This window comes from Rhinolophus sinicus, chromosome 12, assembly GCF_057876585.1.
Source record: "Rhinolophus sinicus isolate RSI-liver-muscle chromosome 12, RSI-T2T, whole genome shotgun sequence".
In the NCBI taxonomy this organism is placed as follows: Eukaryota; Metazoa; Chordata; class Mammalia; order Chiroptera; family Rhinolophidae; genus Rhinolophus; species Rhinolophus sinicus.
In genome coordinates, this window is record NC_142512.1 from 22446895 (window position 1) to 22461025 (window position 14131).

The 14131-nt window shown below is 33.2% G+C and overlaps 1 protein-coding gene across 12 annotated transcripts in view; it reads left to right on the plus strand.

Moving 5' to 3' along the window:
- The window catches only part of NF1 (neurofibromin 1), a 209195-nt gene that overhangs the window by 95086 nt on the left and 99978 nt on the right, over positions 1–14131 (plus strand). For 10 of the 12 annotated variants that reach the window (XM_019750679.3, XM_019750681.3, XM_019750685.3 and 7 more), the window contains 2 exons: positions 1623–1758; positions 12514–12576. In XM_019750679.3, the coding sequence (XP_019606238.2) occupies positions 1623–1758; positions 12514–12576 (199 nt within the window). The remainder of the gene's footprint in view (positions 1–1622; positions 1759–12513; positions 12577–14131) is intronic. The other 2 variants (XM_019750687.3, XM_074320823.2) reach the window with 1 other exon arrangement.

Below are 14131 nucleotides of genomic sequence, written 5' to 3' on the forward strand. Positions count from 1 at the left end.
TGTCTAGCTATGGTTTGCTATTGTGCTTTTATCCTTGAATTATTGTACTCATTACCTAGTACGTGTATGTCTTTCCCCTCTTTGGAAAGGTCACAGGCCAATTGTTGAATCCTCTGCACCTGGCACTAAGAATGGCAATGGTAGACACGTGTAAATGTTTTTTGAACTGACCTGAGTACCTGCCCTGCGTACTCCCTCTTTCTGAAATACCCTTACTTCTCTTTGCCTATGCAAGTTCTAGCCCTCCTTCGGAATTCACGTATCCCATGGAATCTTTCTGCCTTGTATCCACAGTAATTTTTGAACTCTTACTGTATCCATATGCTGCACCACTCAGAGAGCTGCAAGGAATGATGACTTAAATATCCAAACATTTATGTAATATGTAAATTAGTATAGGAATCAAAATTACTAGTTAAGAGATTGAAAACAAGTATTTACTCAATACTTGCTTGGTAAGGTACTGTGCTAGTTTTAAGTGGACAAAGATGAGTGCTTCCTTTCTTCAGGGAGTTTACAGTTTAGTAGAGGAGATAAAACACATAATAAGTAGTTATGTAGTGAATTTCATAGAGGATGTGTTTTGAGAATTCAGATTATGCCAATTGGGAAGCTTAAGTAAAGCTTTGTGGATTTGATAGCCATTGAGTGAAATTTAAACCCCACAAAGTAGGCAGGATTATTATTCCTGTCTTATTGATGAAAAACATTGAGGCCCAGAAAAGTGAAGTGTCTTGACCAAGGCCGTAATGATCAGTAATAATAGAGTTGAAATTTAAACCTCGTAAGTCTGCCTCCGGATTTCCGCCTTTAATCACAACACCAAGACTTTAGATTTTAGCGGTTATACTGAAGAACTAGCAACCTGATTGGATGTGGCGAGTAATGGAGTGCAGCAGGCAATGGTGACATCAGAGGTCGCCAGAATAAGGTGGCGGAGACAGTGATGTTGCCATTGGCAACATGGGGAGTACAGGATAAGACATCAGAGCAGGAGAAAAAAAGTCAGCTAATTTTGGGTAAACTGAGTTTTAGCTGCTGGTGAGAGGGAGGGATGCCTAGCAATTAGACATAGCAGACTGGACATGAAAGGCAGTTAAAAACAGAGGACACATGAATGGCCACAAAATACACGAAAGCATGTCTGACTTTACCAAAAGTCATTGAATTAAAAGTTAAAAACATGAGTTGCCCTTTATTACCTACTAGATTGGCAAAAAGAATTTTAAATCATAGGGTGGCCAGTTAGCTCAGTTGGTTAAAGCGCGGTGCTCTTAACAAGGTTGGTGGTTCGATCCCCACGTGGCCAGTGAGCTGCACCCTCCACAACTAGATTGAAATAACTAGTTGACTTAGAGCTGATGGATCCTGGAAAAACACACTGAAAAAAAAAAAAGATGAAAAAAAATCATATACTAAATTTATGACAATATAAGGAAATAGTTTTTATACACAGTTTTCAAAATTGCCTTTTTTATAGTTGGTTTGTTCAAATCAGAATGCTGCAAAGTTCAAACATTGTATTTGGCTGAGTGTCTCTTAAGGAGTATCTTTTAAGGAGTATGTTTGTTTTTCATTGATTTTACCTTTTTGTTGTTGTTTGTTTGTTTGTTTGTTTATAGGTTAGAACAGTCAGAGAGCCTTGAGGATAACCAGCGGAACCTCCTTCAGATGACTGAAAAGTTCTTCCATGCTATCATCAGCTCCTCCTCGGAATTCCCCCCTCAGCTTCGAAGTGTGTGCCACTGTTTATACCAGGTATGCTTATGGTTAGAAATTACCATTATTATTCCAAAGCTGAAGAATGTTTTACCAAAGAGGAATTTAGCTGCTGTTAATGGATAGTCGATAAACTGAGTCAATTTGGATGAGAAATACATTAAGAATTGTTGTTGGAATTGGCTTTGAAAAAAATTTAGATATTGCTGAGGAAACAGTTGGAAGTATTTTAAGGAGGTACTTTAAAAATAATAAATTTTTCTTGCATTGAGAGTAAGTTTAAAATGCACCAAATTTATTGGGTATAATGAATGTGGTTGAAATGAGATATACTATGGAATTTTGGGGGGGTTATCTTTTGCCTAAATTACTCATAGGGTCTTTAACATAGGAGGCAGGTCTACTCCTTGCTTTTTGCATTGTGAGGTGCTTGACCTATAATTTTGATTTCTTCATTAAGGTACAATGTGTTTGTGTCAGGTTTTCCCAAGAGAGACTGTTCATTTTATGTGAAATGCTACTTATAAAATATATTGCATCATCATTCAGATAAAATTACTCAATTTGCTAACACTAGTACTGCAAATAATGCTTCTGAGTTCATATGTCCAACATCATCTCCTGCTCGCTGAGGAAATTAGGTCTTTGTTCTTTTGTGGCTTCCACTGTGTTTTTGAATTGCATATGGAGTTTTAGGAATGATTTATTCATTCCAAGGGAGATTAATGAAAATTCACTTAGCCTGTTTAAACGGTGATTCTGGAAGGAACATTAGTGGGTCTGGAATTTGGCACTCCAGGAGAAATAATTCATACATTTATAAAAACCCATGCCTTTGTGTCTCTTTCTTTGCAGAATCATCCCCAGCCATTTGTTTTTTTAGCACAGGGCTTCAGTTGCTTAGAGACATTAGCAAGATCAGTGAAATTACCATTTTTAAAAGCTGTTTCAGGCTTTATTTATATCACACAAAATAAAGTTTAAGCTAAAAATACTAAAAGGAGACAAAGAAGGTCATTATATAATGATAAAGGGGTCAGTATATCAAGACGATATATTAATTGTAAATACTGGGGGTGCCAAAAACTTGTATACAAGTAGACACTTTTGTCAACATTGCTCAAGCAGTAGTTTGCCGTAATCAGAAGTGTCTGGATGCTGATGGTAACCACTCTTTTAATTGCAGAAGTCAAATGTGACTTGTATTCATCTTTTATTATTGGTATATATTGAGTATCACAATTTTAATACAGTTTTTCTTTCTTAAAATGTGTGTACATTTTTTTTTGGCACCCTCTGTATTTATGTACCCAATATTGGAGCACTTAAATATATAAAGCAAAGACTAGCAGAGCTAAAAAGAAAAATAAACAGTAGTACAATAATAGTTGGGTACTTTAATACCCTACTCTCAACAACGGAGTCAATGAGGAAACAGCAGACTTAAACAATACCATATACCAAATAGACCTAACTGACATAAACAGAACATTCTGTCCAACAACAGCACAATACACATTCTTCTCAAACATATATAGAATATTTTCTAGGGTAGACCATATGTTAGCTCACTAAACAAGTCTTAACAAATTCAACAAGATTGAAATCATACCAAGTGTCTCCTCTGACAACAATAGCATGAAACTAGAAATCAATAACAAGAGGAAACATGGAAAATTCACGAACCCATGGAAATTAAACAATACTGTCCTGAACAACAAATTGATCAAAGAAGAAATTAAAGGGAGGAAATAAAAGAGTTTCTTGAGATAAACGAAAATGGAAACACAGCATACCAGAACCTGTGGGACGCAGCAAAAGCGGATCTAAGAGGGGAATGCAGTAAACACCTCCATTAGAAAGCAAAAAAATATCCCAAATAAACAACCTAACTCTATACCTTAAGGAACTAGAAAAAGAAGAACAAACTGAAACGAAAGTTAGCAGAAGAAAGGAAATAATAAAGATTAGAACAGAAATAAATGAAATAAGTAAATGAAAAACAATAGAAAAGATTAACCAAACTAATAGTTGGTTCTTTGTTAAAGATAAATAAAATTGACAAACCCTTAACTAGATTAACCAAGGAAAAAAGAGAAAGGATCCAAATCAACAAAATTATAAAAGAAAAAGGAGACATTATAACTGATACCATGGAAACTCAAAGGATCATAAGCAGCTATATTGCAACAAACTGGACAATCTAGAAGAAATAGAAAAATTTTTAGAAACATACAACTTTACTTACTAAGACTGAACCAGGAAAAAATAGAAAATCTGAATAGACCAGTTACTAATGAGGAGATTGAATCAGTAATCAAAAGTCTCCCAAAGAAGAAGTTCCCAGGACCAGATAGCTTCATTGGTGAGTTCACCAAACATTTAAAGAAAAATTAAAACTAACCCTTCTCAGACTCTTCCAAAACATTGACAAGGAGGGAATACTCCCAAACTCATTTTATGTGGCTAGCATTTTCCTGATAACCAGAACCAGAAAAAGACACTAATAGAAAACTACAGGTCAATATCCCAGATAAATACGTGCACACATTCTCAATAAAATAGTAGCAAACAGAATTCGGCAGCACATTAAAAGGATCATTCACCACGCTCAAGTGGGATTTTTTTCCTGGGATGCAAGTATGGTTCAACATAATGCAAATCAATGTGATACATCACATTAATAGAATGAAAGAAAAGAATCATATGACTATCTCAATAGCCACAGAAAAGGCATTTGACAAAATTCAACATTCATTCATGATAAGAAAACACTTAACAAATTTGGCATAGAAATAACATATCTCAACATAATATAGGTTATAAGGTCAAGCCCCCAGCTAACATACTCAATGGTGAAAGGTTGAAAGCTTTCCTTCTAAGATCAGGAACAAGACAAGAGTGCCCATTCTCTTCACGCCTATTCAGCATAATACTAGAAGTTCCAGCTGGAGCAATCAGGCATGAAAAAGAAATAAGTGATATCAGAATTGGAAAGGCAGGAGTAAAATTGTCTCTGTTTGCAGATGACCTGATTTTATATGTAGAAAATCCTAAAGAGAGCAGCAACAACAAAAAATTGTTAGATCTAATCAGTGAATTCAGTAAAGTTTCAGGATACGAAATTAATATACAAAAGTCAGTAGTGTTTCTATACATTAACAATAAATTTTCTGAAAAAGAATCTATCCCATTTACAATACATCAAAAGCAGTAAAATAGGAATAAATTTAATACAGGAAATAAAAGATCTCTACTCTAAAAACTTGAAGACATTGATGAAAAAAATCAAACAAAACAAACAAATGGAAGATATCCAGTGTTCATGAATTGGAAGAATTAATATTGTTAAAATGTCGATAGTACCAAAAGCCATCTATAGATTCAGTGCAGTCCCTATCAAGATAACAAGGGCATGTTTTACAGAAATAGAAAGAAAATAAAACACTCCTGAAATTTATGTGGAACTGCAGAAGACACCAACTAGCCAAAGAAATCTTGAGGAAGAAGAACAAAGCAGGAGACATCACACTTTCAGATTTCAAGTTATGCAATAAAGCTGTAGTCATCAAAACAGTGTGGTATTGGCATAAAAACAGACAAATAGACCACTCAAACAGAATCAAGAGCCCCAAAATAAACTCAAGAATATATAGTCATTTAATATTTGACAGGAGAGCCAAGAATACTCAATGGAGAAAAGACAGTCTTTTCAATAAATGGTACTGGGATAACTGGATATTCACATATAAAAGAATGAAACTGAACCCATAGTTTACACCACTCGCAAAAATTAACTCAAAATGGATTAAACATTTAACTATATGACTGAAACCATGAAATTTCTAAAAGAAAAAATAGGAATAAAGCTTCTTAAAGGAGGTCTTGATAATGATTCTTTGGATATGACACCTAAAGCACAAGAAACATAAAAAATAAACAAGTGTGATTGCATCAAACTAGAAAGCTTCTTCCCAGCAAAAGAAATCATCAACAAAGGGAAAAGACAACCTACGGAATGGGAAAAAATATTTGCAAACCATATATTAGGTAAAGGGTTAATATCCAAAACATATAAAGATCTTGTACAACTCAATAACATCAACAAAAATAATAACCCAATTAAAAAATGGGCAAAGGACCTGAATAGACATTTCTCCAAGAAGATACATGAAATGCCAACAGATAGATGAAAAGATGCTCGACATCTCTAGTCTTTAGAGAAATGCAAATTAAAACCACAGAAACATAAAGCTGCAGTGGACATCGGAGCACATATATCTTTATGGATAAATGTTTTCAGAATTTTTTGGTATGTACCCAGGAGAGGGATTGCTGGGTCATGTGGTAATTCTATTCTTAATTTTTTTAGGAACCTCCACACTGCCTTTCATAACAGCTGTACCAATCTGCATTCCCACCAACAGTGTATGAGGGTTCATTTTTCTCCACAGCCTCTCCAACACTTGTTACTATTTGTCTTGTTGATGATAGCCATTCTGACTGGGGTGAGGTGATATCTCATTGTGGTTTTTATTTGCATTTCTCTGATGATTAGTAATATTGAGCATCTTTTCATATGTCTATTGGCCATCTCTATGTCCTCTTTGGAGAAATGTCTATTCAGGTCCTCTGCCCATTTTTGAATTGGATTGTTGGTTTTTTTGTTACTGTTATATGAGTTCCTTATATATTTTGGATATTAGTCCCTTATCGGAGGCATTGTTTGCAAATATCTTCTCCAGTCGGTTGGTTGCCTCTTTATTTTGTCGATAGTTTCTTTTGCTGTGCAGAAACTTTTTAGTTTGATATAGTCCCATTCATTTATTTTAGCTTTTATTATACTTCCCTTGTCTTTGAAGTCAAATTCATAAAATTGTCTTTGAACCCAAGGTCCGTAAGTTTAGTACCTATGTTTTCTTCTATGTAGTTTATAGTTTCAGGTCTTATGTTTAGGTCTTTGATCCATTTTGAGTTAATTTTGGCTCATGGTTACAGATAGCAGTCTAGGTTCATTCTATTGTACGTAGCTTTCCAATTCTCCCAGCACCATTTATTGAAAAGGCTGTCTTTTCTCCATTGTATATTTTTGGCTCCTTTGTTGAAAATTATCTGTCTATATTCATGTGGATTTATTTCTGGGTTTTTGGTTCTATTCCATTGGGCGGTGTGTCTGTTTTTCTGCCAGTACCATACTGTTTTGATTATTGTTGCCCTGTAGTACAAGCTGAAGTCAGGGTGTGTGATACCTCCAGCATTATTCTTTTTTCTTAAGATTGCTTTGACTATTTGGGGTTTTTTGTGGTTCTATACAAATCTGATTTTTTTTTTTTTTTTGGTTCTATTTCTTTAAAAAATGCCATTGGGATTTAATGGTGATTGCATTAACTCTGTAGATTGCTTTGGGTAATATGGCCATTTAAACTATGTTGATTCTTCCAATCCATGAACACAGAATGTCTTTTCATTTCTTTGTGTCTTCTTCAATTTCTTTTAAAAATATCTTATAGTTTTCATTGTATAGGTCTTTCACATCCTTGGTTTAGTTTTATTTGTAGGTATTTTATTCTTTTTGTTGCAATTGCAAAAGGAATTGTTTTTATTTTATTTTATTTTTTCTGAGATTTCATTGTTAATATATAGGAATGCAATGGATTTTTGTACTGTTGATTTTGTAGCTGGCAACTTTACTGTATTCGTTTATTGTTTCTAATAGCTTTTTGGTGGTCTTTAGGGTTTTCTACATATAGCATCATGTCATATGCAAAAAGTGACAATTTTACTTTTTCGTTCCCTATTCAGATGCCTTTTATTTCTTTCTCTTGCCTGATTGCTCTGGCTAGGACTTCCAATACTGTGGAAACAATCAAAGTGTCCTTTGATAGATGATTGGATAAAGAAGATGATATATATATATATATATATATATATATATATATATATATATATATATATACACACACACAATGGAATACTATTCTGCCATAAGAAAAGATGAAATAGTCCTATTTGCGACAACATGGATGGATCTTGAGATGATTATGCTAAGCGAAATAAGTCAGACAGAAAAGTCGAGTGCCATATGATTTCACTGATATGTGGGATATAAAACTGAAAGAAACAAAGGAACAAGACAAATAAAGAATCAAAAACTCATAGACATAGACAATAGTTTAGTGGTTACCAGAGGGTAAAGGGGTGGGTGGTAGATGAGGGTAAATGGGATTAAATATATGGTGATGGAAGGAGAACTGACTCTGGGTGGTGAACACACAATGTGATATATAGATGATGTATTACAGAATTGTACACTTGAAACCTATGTAAATTTACTAGCCATTGTCACCCCAATAAACTTTAATTTAAAAAAAAAACACAATAAGATACCACCTCATATCTGAATGGCTATCATTGAAGTGGCAAGAGATAACAAATGCTCGTGTGGATGTGGAGAAAAGGAAACCCTTTTGCCCTATTGTTGGGGTTGTAAATTGGTGCAACCACTGTGGAAAACAATATGGAGAATACTAAAAAAATTAAAAGTCTAACTACCATATGATCCAGCAGTTCCACTTCTGGGAATATAGCCAAGGAAACAAAACACTAAATTGAAAAGGTTATCTGCACCTCCTGTGTTTATAACAGCATTATTTGCAATAGCCAAGACATGGAAACAACCTAAGTGTCCATCAATGGATGAATGGATAAAAAAGTTATGAGATATACACATATATATGTGTGCATATTCCATTTTATATATATATAATAATGAATATTATTCAGTTATTAAAAAAGAGGAAATCCTACCATTTGAGACAACATGGGTGGACCATGAAGACATTATGCTAAGTGAGATAAGTCAGATACAGAAAGACAAATACTGCATGGTCTCACTTATATGTGGAATTTAAAACAAACAAACAAATTGATAAAGAGATCTGACTTGTGGTCAAGAGACAAGAGGTGGACAGGAGGGGGAATTGGAGGAAGGTGGTCAAAGGTGCAAACTTCGAGTTATAAAGTAAATAAGTACTAGGGATGAAACGTACAACATGGGATTATAGCACTGCTCTGTCATATACAGGAGAGTTAAGAGAGTAAATCCTAGAATTCTCATCAAAGGAGAATTTTTTTCCCTGTTGTCTTTCTTTTTATTTTTAAATGAGAAGATGGATGTTCACTGAACCTAAATCGAACCCTCATGCTGTATGCCTTAAACTTAAACAGGGATGTATGTCAATTATTTCTCAACAGTACTGGGCAGGGGGAGATATAATGTGTTTGTGGCAGGTTTTCCTAGGACAGACTGATTTGTTTATTTTATGTAAAATGCTACTTATAATATATATTGTATCATCATTCAGATTAAATTATTAGACTTGCTAACAATAGCCTGCAAATAATGCTTCTGAGTTCATATGTCCACAGCCATCACCTACTAGCTGAGGAAATTAGGTCTTTGTTCTTTTATGGCTTCCACTGTGTTTTTGAATTGCATATGGAGTTTCAGGAATGATTTATTCATTCCAAGGGAGATTAATGCAAATTCACTTAGCCTGTTTAAACTGTGATTCTGGAAGAAACATTAGTGGGTCTGGAGTTTGGGATGGGTTGGTATAAGGAGAAAGAATTTATATGTTTACTAAAACCCATGCCTTTGTGTCTTTGCAGAGTCATCCTCAGTCATTTGGGTTTTTTTTTCTTTTTTTCTTTTTTTTCTTTTTTTTAGCACAGGGCTTCTGTTGCTTAGAGACAGTAGCAAGATCAGTGAAATTACCGTTTTAAAAAGCTGTTTCAGGCTGCTCTGTGGGAATATTCCCCCCATTCCTACTTACAAAGATGTATCTGCTGTACCTATAAAAAAATTTTCACCATATACGTAGATGGTAAAGCATACTTAACAGTAAAACTCTCAATTTATCACGACTTTTTCAAAATAGCTCAAGGAAGCTTAGAAGAACCCCACATAATTTTTTGAGACTATAGGATGGTTTAGTTATACCATGAAACTTAATATAGTGAATAATATCTTCTCTTAAGTTTGGGCATTATTCAGGTTGCTCTTTAAATCTAATTCAGTAATTCTTCTGTTTAAAAGACAAGAAATGATGAGCACAGATTAAAAATAGTCTGGGTCAACTTCTTGGTTGGCCTAGTCATAGCTCTTTTCAGAGAACAATTAGATTTCTAAAGTGGCTGTGGCTTTGACTTTCACTGGTTAAAAGTGAATGAGTACTGACTACATGATTACATGGTCTAGTAGGTTTTAGTAGAAATTCTTCCTGTGGTTGTCACCCAATAAAAAATAATATGTTTTTTATTTTATCAGCAAACTTGGAGTCCAGTTTGAGACCATGATTCTGATAAGGTGAAAGGAACAGGGCTTGGCACTTAGTAAGTACTTAGGAAATATTTAATGAAGGAATAAAGTCAGCTACTCCTCCCACCCAAGTAAACCAGATTCTTGCCAGCTTTCAGAGTTAGGAGGGAAATGGTGAAAATAATTCAGAAAATAGAGCCAGGTTATAATTGGTAGCTTATTAAACACTGTGTGCTGTGCTTTTAAAAGCAGTTCATAATAAAATATAATACACCTGAATTATCATATTAAAATTTCACATAAAATTATTCCCTTGAAGAACATTATTTAAATGTTGTATTATTTTGAAGTATTGGGTAAATTTATTGTTGGAATGTAGAGTACTAAAGAGCAAAGATATAGTATGTTATTTATAAATAAGATTTTATTTTTTTAATAAGTGACCGATAGGGAATTTTACATTTACTAGTTAAAAAATAAAGATAGGGAAAAAAGTTTTGATCTCAAGATATTCTTTCATTGCATCTCCTTTCAAATGTAGTTTTCTCCTTAGTTTGCTCTTTTATTTTTATTCCTCTGCCCTCTTCTGCCTTTTTTTTTTTGCCCTTTTGACTTTGGCAGTAACATAATGCCACCTTTGTACTTTTATGTTCTGCTGGGAAGGAATAGTAGTTGATTGTTTTGTTGTTGGGTTTTATTTTCCCCTAGTAAACATGGCTCCTGCTTTGAGACCTACTGGCGAAATTTTGAAAGCTAAGTGAGAATATTGCTAGCTAATAAACTTCTCTGAGCTTTAGCTTTTTTTACTTGAATTCATATTTTTGACTATTAAGGCTCTTCCAAATCATGCTTTAAACAAGTCTCTTATTTTATATGCCTCCTTGTTTAGTGAATTAGGTTAAGTTTATATTAGAAGAGCCAGCCAACTGTGAACAGTGTAGATTTGTAATTAAGGCATTTTCTTGTGTATTTATTTCTGCTTCTCCTTTTGATAGTTTTGGAATAATGAGAAAATAATTCCCAGAAAGGCTATTTTTTTAAGTTATGGTGAGAGAATTCTGAGAAAAGATAACTATTCTGATTCTAAATAAGTATCATCTTTTTCCAGTAAACCTGCTCTCCAAGCAGAAATTTTAAGGCTGTAAATGATAGTTATATACCATAATTGAAAAACGTATATAATACTGCGTTTTTGTGATATTTTGTGATATATGATATTTGGTTACTAGTGCTTTTGTATATATAAGTTTAAAGTTTGAACCGAAGCTCCATGAGAAAAGAACTATGTCTTCATGTTTTACTGCTGTCTCCCAATGCCTAGGATGATATCTAGTATGTAGATGCATAACTACTTGGATGGACAGATGGATGAACAAGTGTCAAATTAACTTTAAACCCAAGTTGTCATAGGTTATGGTGTTGCATACACAGAATTCCTAGAATAAAATGCCATGTATGGTGGATTAAAGAATTCTAATTTGGTTTTTAAAATATTTTTTAAATAATTGTTGTGCCTAATCTAGTTCAATCAGGAGTCTTAATTTTAAAAGAACTTCTTGGCCTATAAGGAACTCTGATAGATGAAACCAATATGTCTCTTTGGGTTTTTGTTGTTGTTTGTTGTTTTGGGGGGGATAGTTGTTGTTTTTTTGTTTTTGTTTTTTTGAGACATTCTAATATAAGTGGTCAAATATGTGAAAATTTTTAAGCAGGCTTACAATATTGTTCTATAATTTTCTCTGCGGTTTCTTCACTTTAATATTAATGCTTATTTCTAGTCGAGCTGATAACATTCTTCTCCCAAATGTTGCAGAGCTTTTAACCTCTTCTGATTACAACTTTTTCAGGAAGTGGCCTGCAATCAGAAAAATATGTGAAATTTAAGAGTAATCTTCCTTAAAGAGAGAGAGATTTGTAGTTTAGAATCTCTAAGGTGACTTTTTCTATTATATTTAGTCATTTAATGTTTATTTTTAAATTAGTAGACTCTAAATTAAATGCAAGCTATTGAAAAAACTTTAAGTCAATTGAAGGATACACAGAGAAATATTTATATATCAAGAAAAAATCATGTAGACACATAAGTGTTTTATAGTGTGATCTACTATACTCAACATTTTAATACTGATACTATAATTAACATCTTTTCAAAAGGTAGGACTTAACTGAAATGTAAATATTAAATATCCTCAAATTCACTTGGGGAGAGCTTTTCTGTGATTTATAGCCAGAAATAGTAGATATGATTGTCTCAACATTTCTTGCTGTTTATTTAGTGCTTTGGCTTAAAACTGTATTAAAAAATGGAAATCCAGAAATAAAATTCATCCCTCAAAATTGAGTTGATTTCTAATTTTTTGTTGATTCCATTTGTGTTACATTTGATCGCATAATTTTATGGACAAGCCAACGTTGTTATTGTTGCTGTATGTAGTTGGTGCTGTGACTTGTTTGTGCTCATCTCTGTTCTGTAGGCAACTTGCCACTCCCTACTGAATAAAGCTACAGTAAAAGAAAAAAAGGAAAACAAAAAATCAGTAAGTTTGGAGAACTTTCTATTAGCTGTTTCTTTCAAAGCAAAACAAAAATCTTTTGCTGTTTGTTAAGAACATCTTCACTTCAGCCTATTTGACCTTCACTGTAAAATCATTCTACTAATTCTGGCACAAAATAGCTTTCATTTCGATTAACCCTGGAATTAAGTTACATTGAAACATTCTCTGTGTTCCTTTGGTTTGATTTATCCCAAAGGCATTTTGGGGGCATTTGTTGCATTGGATATACCTAGTCTAATTTTATTATTGTTATTTTTAAAATTATAAATGAATGCAAAAGAAACTTAATTTCAAGGCCTTAGGAAATGCTGATTCTCTTCATTCTTGCTTCTTGTTTGCAGGTAATGTGAGTGGTATCTTTTTTCTAGAGATGAAAGTTTTTCTTAATTCTTAGAAGTATATGGAGGGAAAGTGTCACTTTCTAAACTTACCTAAAAGTTGCTAAATTGTAGTTTTTTACTCTATAATATTTTTATCTAGACCATCCCAGCCAGAATTTAGATATTTGTGCTTAGATTATAGAAATCCTAATGGTAAAACCACTTTTACCTTAGAAAAAAATCATTATTAAACTATTGGGACTGAGAACATACTACTTTTAAAATAAAGGAAAACTCAGTGAGTTTGTATTTGTAGAGAAACACCTCATTTTGCAAACATGATATGAATATACTTCCTACTTCTATGAACTTGCCCTAATTTAAAAGGAAGAAAATTATGGTAGCCAAGATTATTTTCTTCCGATGAGTGGAATTTGTCCAAAATATAACATGCCTTCATTTTAAATTTGCCATTATCTGTCAGTTGGATTTATCCTTATCAGGCTAAGTATTTGCTCCTGTAATCTAAATGATTTTAGAGAAAGATGTAAAAACCTTCAGGAGTCATGTAGGTAGTTTACTTAAAAAGATAATTTAGAATATAGTATACATCTTTCATCTTTGATTCCTTATCTAAGTTTACATAGAATAAATTTCTATTTTAAATTCAGGACTGAATTAAAATTTAGAGACATGAATTTTATATCCATTCAAGATTTACTTTTTGAGTTTGTTAAATAAATTTGATCAGCTGTGAGCAAATAAATTGGATTGGATGCCCGTCTTGCTTAATAAAAACGTTTCTTTCTAATGCTTCAGCCTTCTAATTCTCAGCATACGTGGGTTTAACATAATATACACCATCACTGTTGAAATTAATTTACTGTTTCTAACACTCTTGTTTTACTAATGCCATTGTGTAGTATATCACATAAATTAAAATTAAGGCTTTCTGTGTTTCTCTAGAGCATGTTTTCTAGCCTTCCTAACATTGCTTTATTTATTAAGATTTTGTCTAAAATTGTTCCTTGAAATGTTTTTTCTACTAGTGTTATTTTCAGGGTTTTTTTTTTTTTGTTTTTTTTTAAGTTTCTGGGTAACACTAAGTTTTGGAATGTATTTCTCAGTACAGGTGATATGAGGTCCTCATGGAAACAAAGGGAATCTAATTGGTAATTTGAGATATTTTAGAACATGTTCCAAAATATGAAGACAGT